Raw genomic sequence first — 19,267 nt, forward strand, 5'->3', positions numbered from 1 at the left:
TGTATATATATATATATATATTATAGATACACAAATGCATGCATATATATATATATATATGTATATATATATATATATATTATAGATACACAAATGCATGCATATATATATATATATATTTTAGTGCGTGCATGAATACCCGTAAGCATACATACACATTTGTATACGGATGCTTATATACACATATAGATGTATGTAGATAACTACATATATATATATATATATACAGGTGCATTATACATCTACATATATATATAAATGAACACACGTGAATATGTGTGTAGTGGTGGTGTGTCCGGTTGCAGACTCTGCAGCATCTAACATCAAATGGGTGGGGAATGTTTAGGTGTATAGGCAGCTCTTCAGGTGTATAGGCAGCTCTTCAGGTGTAAAGGCACCTTTTTAGGCGTATAGGCAGGCGGCTCTTTAGATGGACAGGCGCCTCTTCAGGTGTATAGGCACCTCCTCAGGTGTACAGGTACCTGTTTAGGTGTATAGGCACCTATTTAGGTGTATAGGGAGCTCGTCAAGTGTGTCTATAGAGAAGAGTGCACCTCCGCTAGCTGCAGGTTTAAATATAAAATAAGACAAAGAAACAAAACATGAAAAAGAGACAAGTACGAACCAAATGAGGGAGAGATGAAGAGTCTCCTTTGCTGCAGTCTCTGTCTCCCCCTCTAAGCTGCTTCTGCTGCAGCAGGCCCTCCCTAGGGTCTCCAGGCAGACCCTACAGCAGACAGAGGCTCCCCGCAAGCTAGCTGGCTACCTAGCTAGCTAGCTGACTATCTAGCTAGCTAGCTAGCTGGCCAGCTAGCTATCTAGCTAGCTAGGTAGCTAGCCAGATAACTAGCTAGCTAGCCAGCTAGCTATCTAACTAGCAAGCAAAACAAACTAAATTTGCCGGCAGGGGTGGGCCCTCCTCACAGGTCCCTGGCTAGCTAGCTAGCTACCCAGCTAGCTAGCCATCTAGCTCTCCAGCCAGCTAGCTAGCTAGCTAGCTAGTGAAGGCAACTGCATTCGTTGGCCTGAGGGGGCCCACAGCAAACACCGACTGCCGCTGCTCAGTGCAGACAGCAGCGCCTTCAGTCGCAGCCCCGTAAAAACCCCTACCTCGAACGCATGCATTCCTATGCATGCATGCTGACGAGGCTGCGCAGAACAGCTCGCAAGCGCGGCGCGAGCTGCTGCTGCTGCTGCTGCTGCTGCTGTGCAAAGTGCATGCATAAAGTGGATGTACACCACAACACCGTGAATGCATGCGCTAATGCATGCATGCATGCACGCATGCATGCATGCGTTGCAAAGTGCAAATACTGGCTAAGCGTATTAATATAATTATTAAAATATATTTAATCGAAGTCCCCCCACTGTCTGTTCACTGTTGGGGTGTCTAGGCAGCAGCTGCAGACTTAAAAAAAGGATTGCAGCTTCGATAGAGTCGCGCTGCGCTGCAGCAGCACCTGCTGAATCTGCTGCTGCTGCAGTTTCTGCTGTTTCTGTTGCAGTTGGTGCTGCAGCTGCTGTTGTTGATGCAGCTGCTGCTGTTGTTGCTGTAGCTGCTGCTTCTGCAGCTGCTGCTTTTGTTGCTGCAGCTGCTGCTGCTGCAGTTGCTGCTGCTGCAGTTGCTGCTGCAGCTGCAGTTGCTGCTGCAGCTGCTTTGGCTGTAGTTGTTGTTGCAGTTGCAGCTGCTTCAGTTGCTGCTGCTTTTGCTGCAGCTGCAGCTGCTGCTGTTGTTGTTGCTGCTGCAGCTGCTGTTGTTTCTGGACCCCTGAAGGACTCGAAGCAGCAGCAGCAGCTGCTGCTGCCTTCCCTGCAGCTGCTGCTAAGTCTGCTGCAAGTCGGCTGGGCCCCTCCTTTGCTGGCGGTGCCCAACATTCGATTGTCTCTGGCTGCTGCTGCTTCTGCTGCTCTAGCTGCTGCAGCAAAGCGGGTAGCTGCCGCTGGTGTGTCTCCGCTGCAGCAGGGGGTGTGACGATGACGTTGCGCCGCACACTTCCAGCAGCTGCTGCAGCTGCTGCAGCTGCTGCTGCCTTTGCTGCTGCTGCTCTTGCTGCTGTTGCTGCTTCTTTTGCTTCTATAGACGTGGGAGACAGCCGCCATGAGGGGTTAGTAGCAGCTGCAGATGTTGCTGCTGGTGCGCCCGTTGCTGCTGCAGCTGCTCCAGCGTGAAGCCCTTCAGCCCCGTAGATCTGCTGCTGCTCCGCTGCTGCTGCCCCTCCTGGTGTCGTTGCTGCTGCTGCTGCTGCTGCTGTGCTGCTTTGCTGTTGGGGCCTTCGTTCGACTTTGCCTGCAAGGCTTAGACTGCTAAGCAGCGACGAGACAAACCCCAGCGGTGTCTTCGCTGCAGCATGCACCAGCTCTTGCTGCTGCTCCTGCTGCTGCTGCAGTTGCTGCTGCTGCTGCTGCCCTGCACCTATCAAATCCTCTTTGCTTGCGTTGCTGCCGCTTTGGGGTTGGCAGTGCAGCAGTATCTGCGGCGGCGACGCATTCGTCTGCTTGCTTGGTGCTGCAGCAGCAACAGGAGCTGCTGCTGCTGTTGGTGCTGCAGCTGCTGCATTTGCCGCTACAGACGGGCCTGCTGCATTTGCTGCTGCTGCTGGCTGCTGTCTCCCCTCCGTTACCCCTCTGCTGAGCGGCAGCACGAGAGCACAAGAGGAGACAACTCGCCGTTGTCCCTGCAGCAGCAAAACTTGATGCCCTTTTTGCTGCTGCAGCACATGCACCTGCTGTTGCTGCTGCTGCATTTGCTGCTGCATTTGTTGTTGGTGCATCCGCGGTTGCTGCTGCAGGTCCTGCGTCTGCTGCTGTTGCTGCTGCTGCACCTGCTGCTGTTGTTGCAGCAGCACCTTTTGCTGCTGCCCATGCTGCTGTTTCTTCAGCTGCATCTGCTGCTGCTGCTGGAGTTGCTGCTGCTCGTTGGAGGAGACAGGGGCGTCTGTACGGCGCACGACTCTGCCTAGAGGTGCTGCAGCAACGGAGCGAAGCAAGCGAGTGCTGTCTTTTCTTGCTGCAGCAGCAGCAGCTGCTGCTGCTGCTGAAGGGGAGGCTCCTCCTGCAGGAGAGCTGACTCCCGCGCTTGCTGCTGCTGCTGCAGCAGCAGCAGCAGCCAGCACACCGCTGCGCGTTGAAGCCCTGCTGCTGGGGCTCTTGCCTGCTGCTGCTGCTTCCCCTAAGAAATCTGCGTAACGGAGCAGACGGTTGGCTGACAAGAAGACAGCTGAATGAATGCTGTGGTTGCTGTTGTAGCAGCTGCTCCAGCCGTTGCTGCTGCTGCTGCAGATGTTGCTGCCGCACTTACTCATGTTGCTGATGCTGCCCCCATTCGTCATAGTGCTGGTGGTGCTGGCGGTGCATCCACGGAGTCTCCGTTGCTGCTGCAGCTGCAGCTGCAGCTGCTGCTGCAGCTGCTGCTGCAGCAGCCGACACTCTCCTTCACCCCCTAGCAGTTGCTGTTGCTTCCTGCTTCCCTTCCGGCGCTGCCGTTTCTGCTTCTGTTGCTGCTGCTGCTGCTGCTCGCTGCGAGGCCATGCTGCTGCAGCAAGCAGCACGCTGTCTCCACTGCTAGTTGCTGCTGCTGCTGCTGCTGCAGGCCCCGCCAAGAAGGCTGCGCATGAAGGCATCGACACAGCTGTGCCTTGCGCTCCAGCAGCAGCAACAGCAGCCGCAGCAGAAGCTGCTGCTGCTGCTGCTGCTGGCATGTCTCCGGTGTCTTCTCCCTTTATAACTGTAACTGTGTGGGGGAGAGCGAAGCGACAGTTTTGCTGCTTGTGCTGCTGCAGCTGCTGCTGCTGCTGCACCTCCAACTCATGTCTTAGCTGCTCCTCCTGCAAGTCGCGCTGAGTGTCTCCGGTGTCTCTGCATAGAGACCCCGTGCTGCGGGAGTGCTGCCGTGAGGCAGCAGCAGCAGCAGCTGCTGCTGCTGCTGCTTCCTTGCCTGTACACGATGCAGAGGTCCACGAAGCAACACCAACCCCTGTTGTTGTTGTTGTTGCTGCTGCTACTTTTGTTGCTGCCGTTGCCGAGCATGCAGCAGCAGGAGACACATCCGACTCTGCTGCTGCAGTTGCTGCTGCGCCTGCTGCTGCAGCATCAGCAGCAGCAGCTGCTGCTGTCGGCGCCCTCGCTGGTGCCGCAGCACAATGAGGTGCTGCAGCAGCAACGTAGCCTGCATTAGCTGCTGCTGTCAGGTTCACCGCAGCGGGAACGCACGCAGCAGCAGCAGCAGCAGGAGCTGCAGGGGCTTGTGCTGCTGCTGCTGCTGTTGCTGCTTCCCTGGAAGTGTGAGATAGCTGGGGACTGACAGCAGCGTGGGCCTCAATAACCCCAACAGAAGCAGCAGCAGCAGCAGCAGCAGCACTTGGCTGTCCTTCAATCCTTGCTTCCTGCTTCACCACCACATCCTGTTGCTGCTGCTGTTGTTGTTGCTGCTGCTGCTGCTGCTCGTCGGCGTCGCTGCTGCTGCTGCTGCAGTTGTTGTCTTCCGCACAAACTGCTGCAGGGGGAGACAACCCCACAGTGACGTCTTTTCTGTCTGCAGCAGAGGCAGCCATAGCCTTCTCCCCTTCCTGAGCTGAGGTACCTGCAGCAGCAGCAGCAGCAGCAGTAGCAGCAGAAGGGTGTGACGTGGAGCTGTATATACACCCAAATGAACAGCAAAAAGTGTGTTATAGCGTCGTCAGGCTTACCAGATGTCTGCTGGTGCCGCGATGGCTTTGCTGCTGCTGAGGCTGCAGCAGCAGCAGCAGCAGCAGGAACAGCAGCAGCAGGAGCAGCAGGCAAAGGAGGCCTCTGCTTCAGCAGCCTCAGAGCCTCAGGGACTGTGGGGCCCACTGGAAGGTGCCGCTGCAGCAGAGGCAGCACCCCCCAATCTCTTGAAGAGAAAGACTTGGGGTTGATGCACAGACTGCAGCAGCACACACACAGCAGCAGCAGCAGCAGCAGCAGGTTTAGAGGGACAGGCGCTGGAGAGAGACTAATGCAGCAGCAAGAGAGAGACAGAGACATACAACTGCACCTACCACACTAAGGAGGAGACGAAAAGAGCAAACCGCAAAAGATAAGAAATAAGCAAAAAGAGACAGAGCAAGAAAAGAAGAAGAGACAAAAAGGAGACAGACACCGCAGGAGACAAGAGGAGACAACGCGAGCAGCAGCAGCGGCAGCAGCTGCAGCAAACAGCAGCAGCAGCAGCAAAACACAGCACTCCTCACCTTGTTGCTGCTTCTTTTAAACATCGAAGCTGCCTCACAATACTCTGAAAGGAGGGACGCTTCGTATCATCGTCGCGGATACAGCTGCAGACAACCACAAACCCTAAACCCTAAACCCTAAACCCTAAACCCTAAACCCTAAACCCTACTCCTGAACCAAACCTACAAGAATACCAAACACCCCCACCACCACTACTGTCACCTACAGCAGCAGGAGCAGCAGCAGAGTCAGCTTTTTTATCTGTGTCTGCATGCATGCAAGCCCCAAATGCCTCACCTAACTGCTAACTCAGCAAATGTATGCAAAACTGAAGAAGGAAACTGCGCTCGAGCGTCTGCTGCTCTAAGTAGACGAGACACGTCTCGAGCTAAGAATGCTAGCACAAATGTTAAAGAACCATCAGAGTTCTGCAGCAGCAAAAGGAGACAGCAGACACCAGAAAGGAGACAGGAGACAGCCCCATAATTGAAACAGAAATCAGAAGATGCATGCACAAACATATTATATGCAACTGATTTAAAAATAAACTTTAAAATTAATACAGACATATAACCAATTGCTGCTGCAGAGACACACGTACATGCTACAACAATACATACAGTTGCAGCAACAGTAGCAGCAGCAGCTGTTGCTGCTGCTGCTGCAGGTGTAACAATAGGGTTGCAGCGCATGCAGAAAGCCATACAAAAGCAACAACGGCTGCAACAGTAGCTACGACAACAGCAGCAGCAACATCAAAAGCAGCAGCAACAACAGCAGCAGCCGCAACAACAGCAGCAGCAGTAGCAGCAGCAACAGCAGCAGCAGCAGCAAAACTCACGAGTACGACTGGCGGCTTTGCAGTGAGCAGTTCTAACATAACCATCCCCAGCGAATACACCTCAGCCATCTCAGACACCACGGAGCTGCAGCAGCAGCAGCAACAACAGCAGCAGCAGCAGCAACAGCACCAATAGAGCAACAGTCAAGAAGGGGTATGCGGAGGTGCCCAAAGAATGAAGAAGAGACAGAGGAGACACAAAAGCAGAGGAGACAGTACAGAGAGAAGGACATGCGAAGCAGACAGCAGCAGCAACAGCAGCAGCAGCAGCAGCAGCAAACGAAACAAAGCGACAAACAAAAGAGATGTGGAGGCAAACGGGAGGAGGAGGAGACAGCAGGAGATGCAGAAGGAGACAGCAGAGAGACAACAAGGAGACAACAGAGGCAGGAAAGAGACAAATAAGAGACAACAAGGAGACAGCAAAGCGACAGAAAGGAGACAGTAAGGAGATAGAAACGAAGAAACTAAGAGACTGCAAAGACAAACAAAAAGGAGACAGTAAAGAGACAATAAAAAGACAAATAAGAGACAACAAGGAGACACAAGAGACAGACAAGAGACAGCAAAGAGACAGACAGGAGACAGCAAAGAGACAGGCAGGAGACAGCAAAGAGACAGAAAGGAGACAGACAGGAGACAGCAAAGAGACAGAAAGGAGACAGAAAGGAGACAGTCTTACCTTGCAATATACTTAGGGTCTGCATATCCAACTGTCCCCGCTGTCTGTCGCACTGGGAATCGCCCTGTCCCCTTCTTCGCAAGACAAGCCAACCCAAAGTCAGACACCTAAACAACCAGCAGCAGCAGCAGCAGCAGCAGCAGCAGCAGGGGTTTAGATTCAGTAGGTGAAGCTGGAGACGGACTGTTATTGCCTTTAGAGCGGGCTCAAGCCTGCCTCACTTCGGGTATCGCCTAAACCCTAAACCCTAAACCCTAAACCCTCCTAAACCCTAGTAAACCCTAATAAACCCTCAATTCTAAACTGTACTAAACCCTAAAGCGTGGAAACCCCAAGAAGAGTCTCAAGAAACCCTCGGATTGGGTTTTGAACGCAGCAGCAGGAGCAGCAGGAGCAGCAGTAGGAGCAGCAGCAGGAGGAGGAGCAGCAGCAGAGACAGACCTTCGCGTGTTTGTGTTTATCTAATAATATATTTGCTGTCTTTATATCTCGGTGATAGACTGTGGGGCAGTGTCGATGGAGATGAGACAGAGCCACTGCGGTGTCTAGAGCTATGCACAGCCGATCCAGCCACGTTAGCGTCCCTGCAGCAGCAGCAGCAGCAGCAGCAGCAGCAGCAACATGATAAGCAGCAGCAAGATTAGTAGCAGCAGTAGCGGAACTGGCAGCAGTTGCAACAACGAAGAGAAGTACAAACTGCTGCTGCAATTCAAACTGCTGCTGCAGCAACAGATGAATCTGAATACAACAATAAAGCCCCTGGACGTCAGCAGCAAACGCAAGGGGCCCCTACTGCTACTGCAGCAACTCTAGCAGCAGCAACAGCACCAACTCTTGCAGCAGCAACAGCAGCAACAACTCTTGCAGCAGCAACAGAAGCACCAACTCTTGCACCAGCGACTCCAGCAGCAGCAACAGCAGCAACAGCAGCAGCAGCAACAGCAGCAGCAGCAGCAACAGCAGCAGCAGCAGCAGCAAGACAAACCTTTCTGAAGATGCCCCGCGACGTCTCCCCCAGCCATCATCTCATAAATTAGGAATCGGTCCTTTCCATGACGAGCAAACCCCAACAATATCACCAAATTCGGGTGTCTGCGCAGCAGCAGCAGCAGCAGCAGCAGCAGCAGCAGCAGCAGCAGCAGCAGCAGCAGCAAATATACGCAACAGCAGCGCCGTGGACAGAGTTCCATCCAACAGCCGCAGCAATTGTTGAAGCAGCAGCAAATATAAGCAGTAGCAGCAAATAACTGTAGTTGTAGAGGCACCAGCAGCAGCCAACATAAACAACCGCAACTGCAGCAGCACTAACAATCATCATCACCAACAGCAGAAGCAAGAACAACAGCAGCAGGAGCAGCAGGAGAAGCAGCAAGAAGAGCAGCAGGAGCACGAAAAGCAGCAAGAACAGCAGCAAGAACAGCATCAAAAACGGCATCAAAAACAGCAGCAAAAACAGCAGCAAAAACAGCAGCAAGAACAGCATCAAGAAGAGCAGCATGAAGAGCAGCAGCATGAAGAGCAGCAAGAAGAGCAGCAAGCTGATGTTTACCTGAACTTCGACAGCACAACAACTTCTCTCTCGAAGCTGGCTTCTGCAGGGTCGTTAAGCCGCTTGACTGCGACCTCCAAGCCGTCCTTCATAAACCCGCGGTACACCATGCCGTACGCACCTAAACCCAGCAAATGCTTAAACCCTTCTGTTGCTGCGTACACTTCCTGCAGCAAATATATAAATATATATATATATATATAAATAGATATATAGATGTATATATTTATATATAGATGTAGATATGTAGATATGTAGATATTTATATATCTATTTATATAGATATAGATGTAGATATAGATATATAGATATATAGATATATAGATATATATATATATATATATATATGCATAGATCCATTTCTATTCATTTTCAGGTAATGCTGCTGCTGCTGCTGCTGCTGCTGGTGCTGCTGCTGCTGCTGTTTCTGCTGCTGCTGCTGCTGCTGTGCCTTAGTTTGATGGGCGTAGTTTGTTAATTAACTTTTCATGCATTTCTTCTTCGTAGAGGGTTTAAGCGCTTTACTATTAACAATTTATATTAATAAACCCTTTTTATTAACATTAACCCTAACTATTAACCCTTATAAACTGTATAAACCCTAAACCCTAAACCCTAAACCCTTACGCAGTAATTAAAGAATGCACAGAGAAGAAACAAGCGACGAGGGCTAACCCTAACAAACCACCAACGACGCTAAACCACCATCCCCTAAACCCTAATAAACCCTTATAAACCCTCACAAACTCTAAACCCTAAACCCTAAACCCTAAACCCTAAACCCTAGCAGGTACCTCATAGGAGTACTCCAGGGATATTTTGTTTAGCGAGGAATCATCGGCGTCTGCCTCAAAGTCGCAAATCTTATCCCGCGGTTCCCTGACCGCAGCAGCAGCAGCATCTGCTGCTGCTGCTGCTGCTGTTGTTGCTGCTGCTGCTGTTGCTGCTGCTGCTCCCCCCACTCCTGTAGCTAGTGCTGCTGCATCATCTGGCAGCAGCTGCTGCACCTGCACAAAAAATATCCTGCAAAGTTCAGCAGGGTCCAGACAAGCACTAGGCGGTGCTGCAGCAGCAGCAGAAGCTGCTGCTGCTGCTGCTGCTTCTGCTGCTTCTGCTGCTGCCGTTTCCTGCTGAACCGCCGCCGCAGACCCACACGAACTCACCACCAGGGGCGACCCCCCTGCACCTGCTTCTGCTGCTGCTGCTGCAGGTGGTGCTTCTGCTGCTGCTGCTGTTGGTTGTTCCGTTGTTGCTGCTGCACGTGGCTCTGCTGCTGCTGCTGCTGCTGCTGTGGGTGATTCAGCTGCTACGGCTGGCTCTGCTGCCCCAGCTGGTCCCGCTGCTGTGACTACAGCCAAATTTGCTGCTGATACTGCAGCAGCAGCAGCAGAGGCAGCCGCAGCAGCACATTCGCCACCTGCTGCTGGGCCTGCGGGGGACATAGCGGGAGCCCCACCAGCAGCAGCAGCAGCAGCAAGTGCTGCTGCTGCTGCTGCATGCTGAGAAGCTGTCTCAAATGCTCCGACTGTCGGTGGTATTGTATCTGCCGCCGCTGCTGCAGAAGGAGCAGCAGTTGCTTCTGCTGCTGTTGCTGCAGCAGCAGGAAGAACAGCGGTCGCTGCTGCTTCCGTTGCTGCTGTTGCTGCTGCAGCAGAAGTGCAGCGCTCTCTGCACGACTCCTCAGGGGAGGCCCTGAGAGCGGCGCTGCCGTCAGATTTGGCTTCCATCTCAATGCATTTGCTGCTGTTGCTGCTGCTGCTCCTGCTGCTGCTGTTGCTGCTGCTGCTCTTACAGCTAACTGCTAGGGTTGCTGCAGGCCCCACGGGCCTTGCAGCTGGAGCTGGGAGACGAACCCGGGGCCGAACCCGCGGAGGGGTGTGTGGGGCCCCACACTTCCACCAAGAGTACACACCCCCCACTAGAAACGATCCCGCACGGACGATCCCAACCGGGGAGGAGACGATCCCACCGATCCCCAGCTCCACGGAGACGATCCCCACGGGAGAGGCAGGCGGCCCCACACACCTCCTTTATTGATTAATACTGCCCACACACTACGGGCATATCCACGCTATTGCTGCTGTATGCTGCTGCTGCTGGTGTTATTGCTGTTGCTGCTGCTGTTGCTGTAGCTCCTGCTGCTGCAGCAGCAGCAGCAACGCGTTGAGGTGTGGGAAGAAGCAATGCTCGCAGATTGCAGTTTGTTTCAAAGAGATTATTCCTTAGGTTTACTCTAATGTTCACACACGTGATGATGCTGCTGCTAAATCTGCTGCTGCTAAAGCTGCTGCTGCAGAGCAGAGGCGATCCCACCCCCTGCTGCAGCAAACCCTAGAGTGTACACAGGCCTGCTAATAGCAGGGAAATAAAGGGCTGTAAATAAATGCAGAAAGAAGGATTTTTGGCTGCTGCTGCTGCAGCAGCAGCTGCTGCTGCAGCTGCTGCTGCTGCTGCTGCTGTTGCGAGCACACCGCGGTTGATGTGCAGCAGGCCCCCCCGCAACAAACTATGCTAGCAGCAGCAGCAGGAAGAGCTTTCCCTTGTTAATATGGGGATCGATAATGCTGACGATCCTCCCCACACCCAAACTTGGCATGAGCGATTCTGGCTGCTGCAGCTGCTGCAGCTGCTGTTGCTGCTCTGGCTGCTGCTGCTGCTGCTGCTGCTGGTGCATGCCGCCGCTGCAGCAGCAGAACAGGTTCGAGACAAAGTGTATTATCTAAGAAGATTATAAAGAGTTAGTTATATTTAAAAATAAACAAACTAACAAACAAAACCCCGAAAGACACGGGCCCTGAAGGGGGGGCCTTCCAGGTGTATGCGACCCCCCAGTAGCTGGTGATACACCCCACGTGCAGCAGCAGGTCTTGTTTGTAAAGTAGGGTTTAGATGTTTGTTTATTTATTTAATTTGTTTGATTTGCTTTTCTATCAATGATTTCACATTACTCGTAGTGTGCTGCTGCTCCTGCTGCTTCTGCTGCTGCTGCTGCTCGTCCCTGGGGTGCTCGCTGCTCCTCTAGTCCTCGCGCTCCAGATGTATATCCTACTGCTGCTGCTGCTGCTGTTGCTGCTGCTGCTGCTTCGTTTTCTTCTCCTGATGTTATTGTTTATTTTGTTTCAGCGTTGCTGCTGCTTGCTGAGGCTTTTCGCGAGGCCCTTAGCCGCTGCAGAGTGCAGTGTGTGGGGTTTGTGTGGAGGGGATCGGTTGGAGACGATCCTAGCTGCAGCAGCAGCAGCAGTAGTAGTACTTCTACTACTAGTAGTTGCAGCAGCAGCAGCAGCAAACTACTGCAATGCATGCACTGCCTATACACCTATACCCCCCACACAAGCAATGCACGGATAGCTGGGGCGCACACCGCCAGGACGGGGTACAGCTAGCTACAGCTAGCTACAGCTAGCTAGAGCTAGCTACAGCTAGCAGCAGCTAACTGTAATGTGCATGCAAGCGTTTGCCTTCGAGGGCAACGGAATGCAGCCCTCCCCAACACAGCGGGGGGTGGGAGAGACAAAAGAGACAGAAAGGAGACAGTTAAAGAGAAGAGACAGAGAGGGGACAGTTAAAGAAAAGAGGCAGAGAAGAGACAATTAAAGAAAGGAGACAGATAGGAGACGGTGAATGAGAAGAGACGGAGAGGAGACTGTTAGACGGAGGAGACAGAGAGGAGACAGAAAGGAGACACTTGAGCAGCTAGGCATGCATGGGTGTAGAAGAGAGAGAGAGACAATATAAGGTGCGGCATTAGACAGAGTAATGAAAAGAACGAGCGAAGGAGACAGCTAGAGACATAGAAAGGAGACAGAGGGACAGTAAGCTCTGCAGCTACAATAAAAGAAGAGGCAGAGGAGTGTCTCCTACTTCAAAGCAATTTCTGCTGCTGCCTCTTTGTCTCCAGCCCCACGCGTGCATGCATGCATGCAGCATTTGGTGCCTGAGGAGGAAGGAGAAGACGGTTTAATTGTGTCTCTGCATCAAGGAGACAGTCTCTGTCTGTACTTAAAGGAGACAGTCGTTAAACTGAGGAGACAGTCTCTGTCTCTATCTAAAGGAGACAGCTAAAGGAGACAGTAGCTGTCTCTATCTAAAGGAGACAGCCTCTGTCTCTATCTAAAGGAGAAGCAAAGGCTGCAGCAGAGGAGACAGAGATTTTTCTGTCTCCTCGAGGTTGTCTCTGTCTCTGCTTCTGTCTTAAGGAGACACCCGCTGTCTCTGTCTTAGTTGCTGTCTCTGTCTCCCTAGACATCTCTGTTTATCTCTCTGCTTCTATATCTCTTTTTGTCTCTACTTCTATCTCTGTCTCCTTCTCTGTCTCAGTCTCTGTCTCTCTCTGCTTCTGTCTCCGTCTCTGTCTCCTTTCTCTCTGTCTCTGTCTCCTTTCTCTCTGTCTCTGTCTCCTTTGCTGCATGCTGCCTTCTTAGTGGGTAATAGATTATCTGTTTTGTTTGTTTGTTTGTTTGTTTGTTTGTTTGTTTGTCTCTGTCTGTCTCTCTTAAGTGTCTCCTTTTGTTTGCTGAGGTGTAGCTGTCTCGCTGCAGTGCAGCAGCAAAGGAGACAATTTGCTGCTGCTGTCTTCACTTATAAAAATAAGCAGACATAAAACACCCTCTGTATCTCTAAACCCTAAACCCTAAACCCTAAACCCTAAGATGCACTTCTAAATTAAAACAGCTAACAGCTCTTAATTCAGCATATTACAAGAGAGCCGAAGGGGGCTACGTGAAGCTGCTACTGTTGCGTTTGCTGCTGCTGCTGCTGCTGCTGCTGCTGCTGCTGCTGCTGCCATGGGTTTGTGAAGAGATATCCCCAGAAGGAGACGTTTAAGAGACCGACAAGACAATAATAAATAAATAAATAAATAAATAAATAAATAAATAAGAGACAGAACAGTAAGAGGCCAGGAAGAGACACACAAATAAACAAGAAAAGAGAGACACCGCCAGACAGAGACAAAGATAAAGAAATAAAGACAGAGAGATAGAGAGACAGAGACAGAGACAGAAAGAGAGAGACAGAGATAGAAAGAGAGAGAGAGAGATATAGAAAGAGAGAGACAAAGACAAAGACAGAGACAGAGATAAGGCAATAAAGATATGGAGACAGAGATATAGAAAGAGACAGATATAGAAAGAGAGACAGAGAAGGAGAGAGGGAGACAGCGACAAAGAGATAGAGACAGAGAAAGAGACGGAGACAGAGACAGAGACGGAGACAGAGACAGACAGCCGATAAAGATAATAAAACAGAATACAGACAAGGATAATAGAGAGAGAAGAAAAGAAACAAAAGAAAAGACAAAGACAAGCAGTAAGCAGCAACTACATAAACAACCAACGGCTGCTGAAGGAGACAGACAGCAGGAGACAGACAAAATATAAAAAGGAGACAGCTGAGGAGACAAACAAAATATAAAAAGGAGACACATAATGAGACACACAGAAGGCAACAGAGAAAATAATCAGGGAGACAGAGCAGAGACAAAGGAGACAGAGACAAGTGTCTCTCTGTCTCTGTCTCTCTCTGTCTCTCTCTGTCTCTCTCTGTCTCTCTCTGTCTCTGTCTCTGTCTCTGTCTCTGTCTCTGTCTCTGTCTCTGTCTCTGTCTCTGTCTCTGTCTCTCTCTCTCTCTCTCTCTCTCTCTCTCTCTCTCTCTCTCTCTCTCTCTCTCTCTCTCTCTCTACAGTCTGTCTGTCTCTCTCTCTCTCTCTCTCTCTCTCTCTCTCTCTCTCTCTCTCTCTCTCTCTCTATGAGCGTTTGCTTTTCCAGCCCCAAATGGCCGGGTCCTTCTGTTTTTTTCAGTGTTTAGGGTTTAGGGTTTAGGGTTTAGGGTTTAGGGTTTAGGGAGGTGACCTCAGGTGTCCCTCCGCCGTGGCCCGCAGCTGTTAGCCTGAGCCCCCAGCAGCAAGAAAAGGAGTTGCTGCTGCTGCTGCTGCTGTTTAATTAGATTTTTCCTATTAGGCATTGTCTGCATGCATCTGCTGCTGCTGCTGCTGCTGCTGCTGCTGTTGCTGCTGCTGCTGCTGAAGAGACATACAAACGCACACCGATTGTTGGGGCCGCCAGGGGGTGATGGTGTTTGTTTGTTTATTTATAATTTTATTTATTTATGATTTTATTTATTTATTTATTTATTTGTTTATTTGTTTATTTGTTTGTTTGTGTATTACAACCCAACAAAACAAAAAAAGGAGACAGCAAAAAGGACGCAGGAGGAGACAGAGACACCGCAAACACCAAGCCCTAAACCCTAAACCCTAAACCCTAAACCCTAAACCCTAGATACACTTCAAAAGGGACTACTCAGAGGATGTTAGGGTTGGCTCCTTAAGCACTTTCTTTAGGCGTCCAGCGCCCTCTCCCTCTCTAGCAGCAGCGGCAACAGTAACAGCAGCAGCAGCAGCAGCAGCTGCTGCTGCTGCTGCTGCTGCTGCTGCTACAGCACATGTCGCGCCCTCAAGCAGCCTCAGGGGGGTCCCTCCTCCAACCCCCAGGCGATTTGCTGCGGCTGCAGCGCCCCAGGAGTCAGACGGTGGCCCTCACCCACTGGGGGCCCCTCAGCAGCAGCAGCAGCAGCAGCAGCAGCAGCAGCAGCAGCAGCAGTAAGGGTCTTATCAGGGCTCAGAAGAAGCGCTGCCAATCTCTTTTTATTGAAGGGAGCCCTCTATCTGCACCTGCATCTGCAGAAGCAAAGAAAACACAAGAAGATGCCGAGCATAACAACAAGATGTATGCGCATGCAAAGACAGCTGTCAGTGTACAGACACCTGAGAAAGAAACTCTGCTGCTGCCGCTGCTGCTGCTGCTGCTGCTGCTTCAAACTTCTCCTTAGAACAAACCGCTCTGCACAGCAGCACATAATGGGCATAGGAAGCAAACGAACGACTCTTGCTGCTGCTGCTGTTGTTGTTGTTGCTGCTGCTGCTCTTTGTCTTGGGGAGCTGCTGTGGCTTCTCGTGGCCCCGTTGTTGTTGTTGCTGCTGCTGCTGCTGCACGCGCTGTTCCTTCGCCCGCCTGTCTTGCTGCAGTTGGAGTCAGCTAAGCTGCTGCTGCTGCAGCAGCAGCTGAAGCCTAAAAGAGACAAACAAACAGAAAGGAGGAGACCCCCTCTAGCAGCAAAACTGGAGGCCCTGGCAGCTAAAGCGGGGGCCCTCTACAGCCTCTCGCTGGCGCGAGTGAGCAGCAGCAGCAGCAGCAGCAGCAGCAGCAGCAAGAGCAGCACAATAGTAGGACAAGTGGCAGCAGCAACAGCAACAGCAGCAGCAGTGGTAGTTCTACCTGCAGCAGCAGCAGCAGCAGCAGCAGTGGTAATTAGGAGTAGCAGTAAAGCTAGTATAAGAAACGGATGGAGCAGCAGCAGCAGCTTGTAGTAGAAGCATCTGCAACAGCAGCAACAGCAGCAACAACTGCAACTGACTTGCTCTGCACACACAAAGGAGTGCGGCAGCAGCAGCACTTAAGCTGCTGCAGCAGGGGCTGCAAATAGCTGCTGCTGTTTGCCTGCCGTTTGTGCTGCTGCGCCCTTTGCTGCTGCATCTAAAACCCGTATGTAACTGCCGTTGCTGCTGCTGCTGCTGTTGCTGCTGTTGCTGCTGTTGCTGCTGCTGCTGCTGTTGCTGCTGCTGCTGCTGCAGTTAGGGCCGTTGAGTGGAGTGAGCACAGAGTTGGAGGCGCTGCAGCATTTTGTAGAGGGGGCGTTGGCTGAGGCCCTTGAGCGCAGCAGCAGCAGCAACAACAACGGAGACACCGAAAACGACAAAGGAGACACTGAAAATGAGAAAGGAGACAGCAGCACGCAAACCCAGGCAAGCACAAAACCCCTCAGGGACAGGCTAGCTAGCTACAGCTACTCGCCTGCTAGCTACAGCTTCTGAATCTAGCTAGCTACTGTTAGCTAGCTACTGCTAGTCGCTAGCTAGCTGCTACTAGTCGCTAGTTAGATACAGCTAGTCGCTGGCTAGGTAGAGCTGACGGCTAGCTAGCCAGAGCAAGCTAGCCAACTAGCCAGCTATACAGCTACCTTTCTAGCTAGCGAGCTAGCCAGCTAGCTGGATATCTACCTAGGTGCATAGCTAGCTAGCTAGCTAGCTGGCCAGCCAGCTAGCTGGATATCTACCTAGATGCATAGCTAGCTAGCTAGCTAGCAAGCTAGTTGGCAGTTAGCAATTGGGCGAGTAAACTAGCGGAGTGTACGTACAGCGGAAGTGGGTTTGCAAGGTGTCTCCTTTGTCTGAACAGACTGCTGCTGTTGCTGCTGCTGCAGCAGCAGCAGCAGCAGCAGAAGGGGCCTTGTCACGACTGTCTGAAGCTGTGGAGAAGAGAAAGGAGACAGCTTACCCCCTCACCATCAGCCTCGAGGCCCTTAGGCGCTCGCAGCCTGCTGCTGCTGCTGCTGATGCTGCTGCTGCTGCTGCTGATGCTGCTGCTGATGCTGCTGCTGCTGATGCTGCTGTGGAGCCCGGTGTAGAGACACTGCTGCTGGGTGAGGAGACAGAGCAGACATTAAACAGAGACGAACAGCAGCAGCAGAGACAGAAAGGAGACGAACAGCACATACACCGAAGTAAAGATAAATAAATAAATAAATAAATAAATAAATAAATAAATAAATAAATAAATAAATAAGAGGTGTATATGACTAAAATAAATATTTTAAATAGATCAAGCAAAGACAGCAGCAGGTGTATGTAAAATGAAGATAAATAATAAAGACAGCGCAATAAATTAACTTAATTATTTAATTAATTAAGTTAATTTATAACCCTAAACCCTAAACCCTAAACCCTAAACCCTAAACCCTAAATACAAACAAATTAATAATTCAAAGAAGCGAGTATACAGCCTGCTGCTTCTTGAAGGCGCCTTCTACCGTTTGCTGCTGCTGCTGTTCTTGTTGCTGCTGCTGCTGCTGCTCTTGCTGCTGCTGTCGCTGTCGCTGTTGCTGTTGTTGCTGCTGCTGCTGCTGCTGCAGAGGGGGACGAAGACTTCCAACTGCGGCCGCCGTTGTCCTGGACACGGCACAGTCTCTTTGCGTAAACCCTAAACCCTAAACCCTAAACCCTGATTAGAGTGTATTAAGAAGTTGCTGACTCCTTTCCAGCCCCTGTTTATTGCTACGCATGAGAGAAGAGAGTTGAGGCTGTCGACGATAAAGAAGGAGAGACGCAGCTGCAAACACCCACAGCCAATCGCCACTGCTGCTGCTGCTGTTGCTGCTGCTGCTGCTGTTGCTGCTGCTGCTGCTGTTGCTGCTGCTGCTGCTGCTGCTGCTGTGAGCAGGCACCTTATTCGTGCGTCTCCGTTGCAGCGCCTGGCGTACAACTCGATGCGCCATCCCCCGTCAGCAACAAAGCGGCATTCAGCAGCAGCAGCAGCAGCTGCTGCTGCAGAAGGTGCTGCTGCTGCTGCTGCTGCTGCTGCACGCTCAATAGAAGCCCCCGTGCTGCAGCGCCTGCAGTGCGAAGACCCCTTTCAAGAACAGCTGCGGCTGCTGGGGATGGAGAAGCCTGTGGAGCCTTCATCTACGAAGGGGGGCCTCGCATGCTGCAGCAGCAGCAGCAGCAGCAGCAGCAGCAATAAGGGCACGTGTTTGCTTCACTCAGGCTGCACCTGCAGCACACCTCGAGGAGACACTTGCTGCTGCAGCACTGCTGCTGTCAGCAGCTGCTTGCTTACTGAGCCCTCTTCCAATGTGGGGTCTCTTTCGGGAGGCCTTGATGGCTGCAGCACAGAACCTGCTGCTGCTGCTACTGCTGCTGCTGCTGCTGCTGCTAGGAGCTGCAGCAGCATGGAGGCGCAGCAGCCCCTCTCTTCACGCGGCAGCGAGGCCTCTCTCCTTGTCAGTGCTGCTCTCAGCAGCAGACGGGGAGAGAGAGACACGCAAACAGTTGATAGGGCCTGTGCAGCAGCGCTGCTGCGTCTAACAGCAGCATCACACCAAGCAGCAGCAGCAGCAAGGGCTGCTGCTGCTGCAGCAAACAGGAGATCCCTGGGTGCAGCAGCAAGACCTCCACGCCCCTCAACCGCTTCTGCTGCTGGAAGGAGACATCGAAGCAGAATCTCCTCATACTTAGCTGCAAAAGAAGCACGCGCAACAGCAGCTGCAGCAGCACCGCCGCCGCCTGCAGCAGCAGCAGCAGCAGCAGCAGCTCCGGAGGCCTCAAACAGCAGCTTTCATCGGCCTGACTCCGCAGGCCCTGTGGGGTGTACGTGTACTGCGTCTCGCGTGGAGACAGCAGCAGCAGCAGCAGCAACAAGAGCGACAGCAGCAGCAGCAGCAGCAACAACAAGAACATGCCCAGACAGTCCACTATTTACTTCTTTGGAGGTCTCCGAGTCTCTCATGCAGCAGCAGCAGCAGCACCTGCAGCGGCAGCAAGTGCTGCAGCAGCTGCAGCAGAGCCTCAGCGAAGAGGAGCCCCCAGTTGATGCAGTCATTACTCTCTGCAGCGAAGACCTCGTGGAGGAGCAGCTCAAGCCTTGCCTCAGGTCAGCTTTGCTGCTGCTGCCGCTGTTGCTGCTGCTGCTGCTGCTGCTGCTGCTGCTGCTGCTGTTGCTGTTGCTGCTGTTGCTGGTGATTTTGATGCTGGTGGTGGTGGTGGTGCTGCTGCTGCTTCGGATGCGCGTGCTGCTCACAATGATGCAGCTGCTGCAACTGATGTGCTGCTGTTGCTGCTGCTGCTGCTGCTGCTGCAGAGAGATGCGCGCAGCACTTGTGCTGCTGACGAGAGGCCAAGGAGAGGAGAGGGTGGTGCATGCAGAATCTCTGCTGCTGTCTCTTGTCTCAGCTGTCTCCATCATCGATCAAGAGATTGCAGCCTACCAACAGTATAACTGCTGCTGCTGCTGCTGCTGCTAGTGCTAGTGCTACTGCTGCTGCTGCTGCTGCTAGTGCTAGTGCTACTGTTGCTGCTGCTGCTGCTAGTGCTAGTGCTACTGCTGCTGATGCTGCTGCTAGTGCTACTGCTACTGCTGCTGCTGCTGCTGCTAGTGCTACTGCTACTGCTGCT

The 19,267-nt window shown here is 52.1% G+C and overlaps 2 protein-coding genes across 2 annotated transcripts; both read right to left on the reverse strand.

Annotated features, from left to right (window-relative positions):
* Nucleotides 1-1,409: 1,409 nt before the first annotated feature.
* On the reverse strand, nt 1,410-9,989 carry EAH_00045840 (Tyrosine kinase-like (TKL) protein, putative; the record flags this gene model as incomplete). Its single annotated transcript, XM_013391565.1, has 11 exons — nt 1,410-4,579; nt 4,686-4,903; nt 5,211-5,294; nt 5,488-5,618; nt 6,032-6,116; nt 6,714-6,820; nt 7,155-7,297; nt 7,699-7,805; nt 8,263-8,383; nt 8,837-8,852; nt 9,057-9,989. The coding sequence occupies 11 exons, from the start codon at nt 9,987-9,989 to the stop codon at nt 1,410-1,412; spliced, it is 5,115 nt and encodes a 1,704-aa protein (XP_013247019.1).
* Nucleotides 9,990-17,079: 7,090 nt separating this feature from the next.
* Nucleotides 17,080-19,055, reverse strand: EAH_00045850 (hypothetical protein; the record flags this gene model as incomplete). The annotated part of the gene is made up of 4 exons (XM_013391566.1): nt 17,080-17,282; nt 17,441-17,709; nt 17,857-18,177; nt 18,715-19,055. The coding sequence occupies 4 exons, from the start codon at nt 19,053-19,055 to the stop codon at nt 17,080-17,082; spliced, it is 1,134 nt and encodes a 377-aa protein (XP_013247020.1).
* Nucleotides 19,056-19,267: the final 212 nt, after the last annotated feature.

This window comes from Eimeria acervulina, genomic scaffold (assembly GCF_000499425.1).
Source record: "Eimeria acervulina Houghton genomic scaffold, Eah_scaff663, whole genome shotgun sequence".
NCBI lineage: Eukaryota > Apicomplexa > Conoidasida > Eucoccidiorida > Eimeriidae > Eimeria > Eimeria acervulina.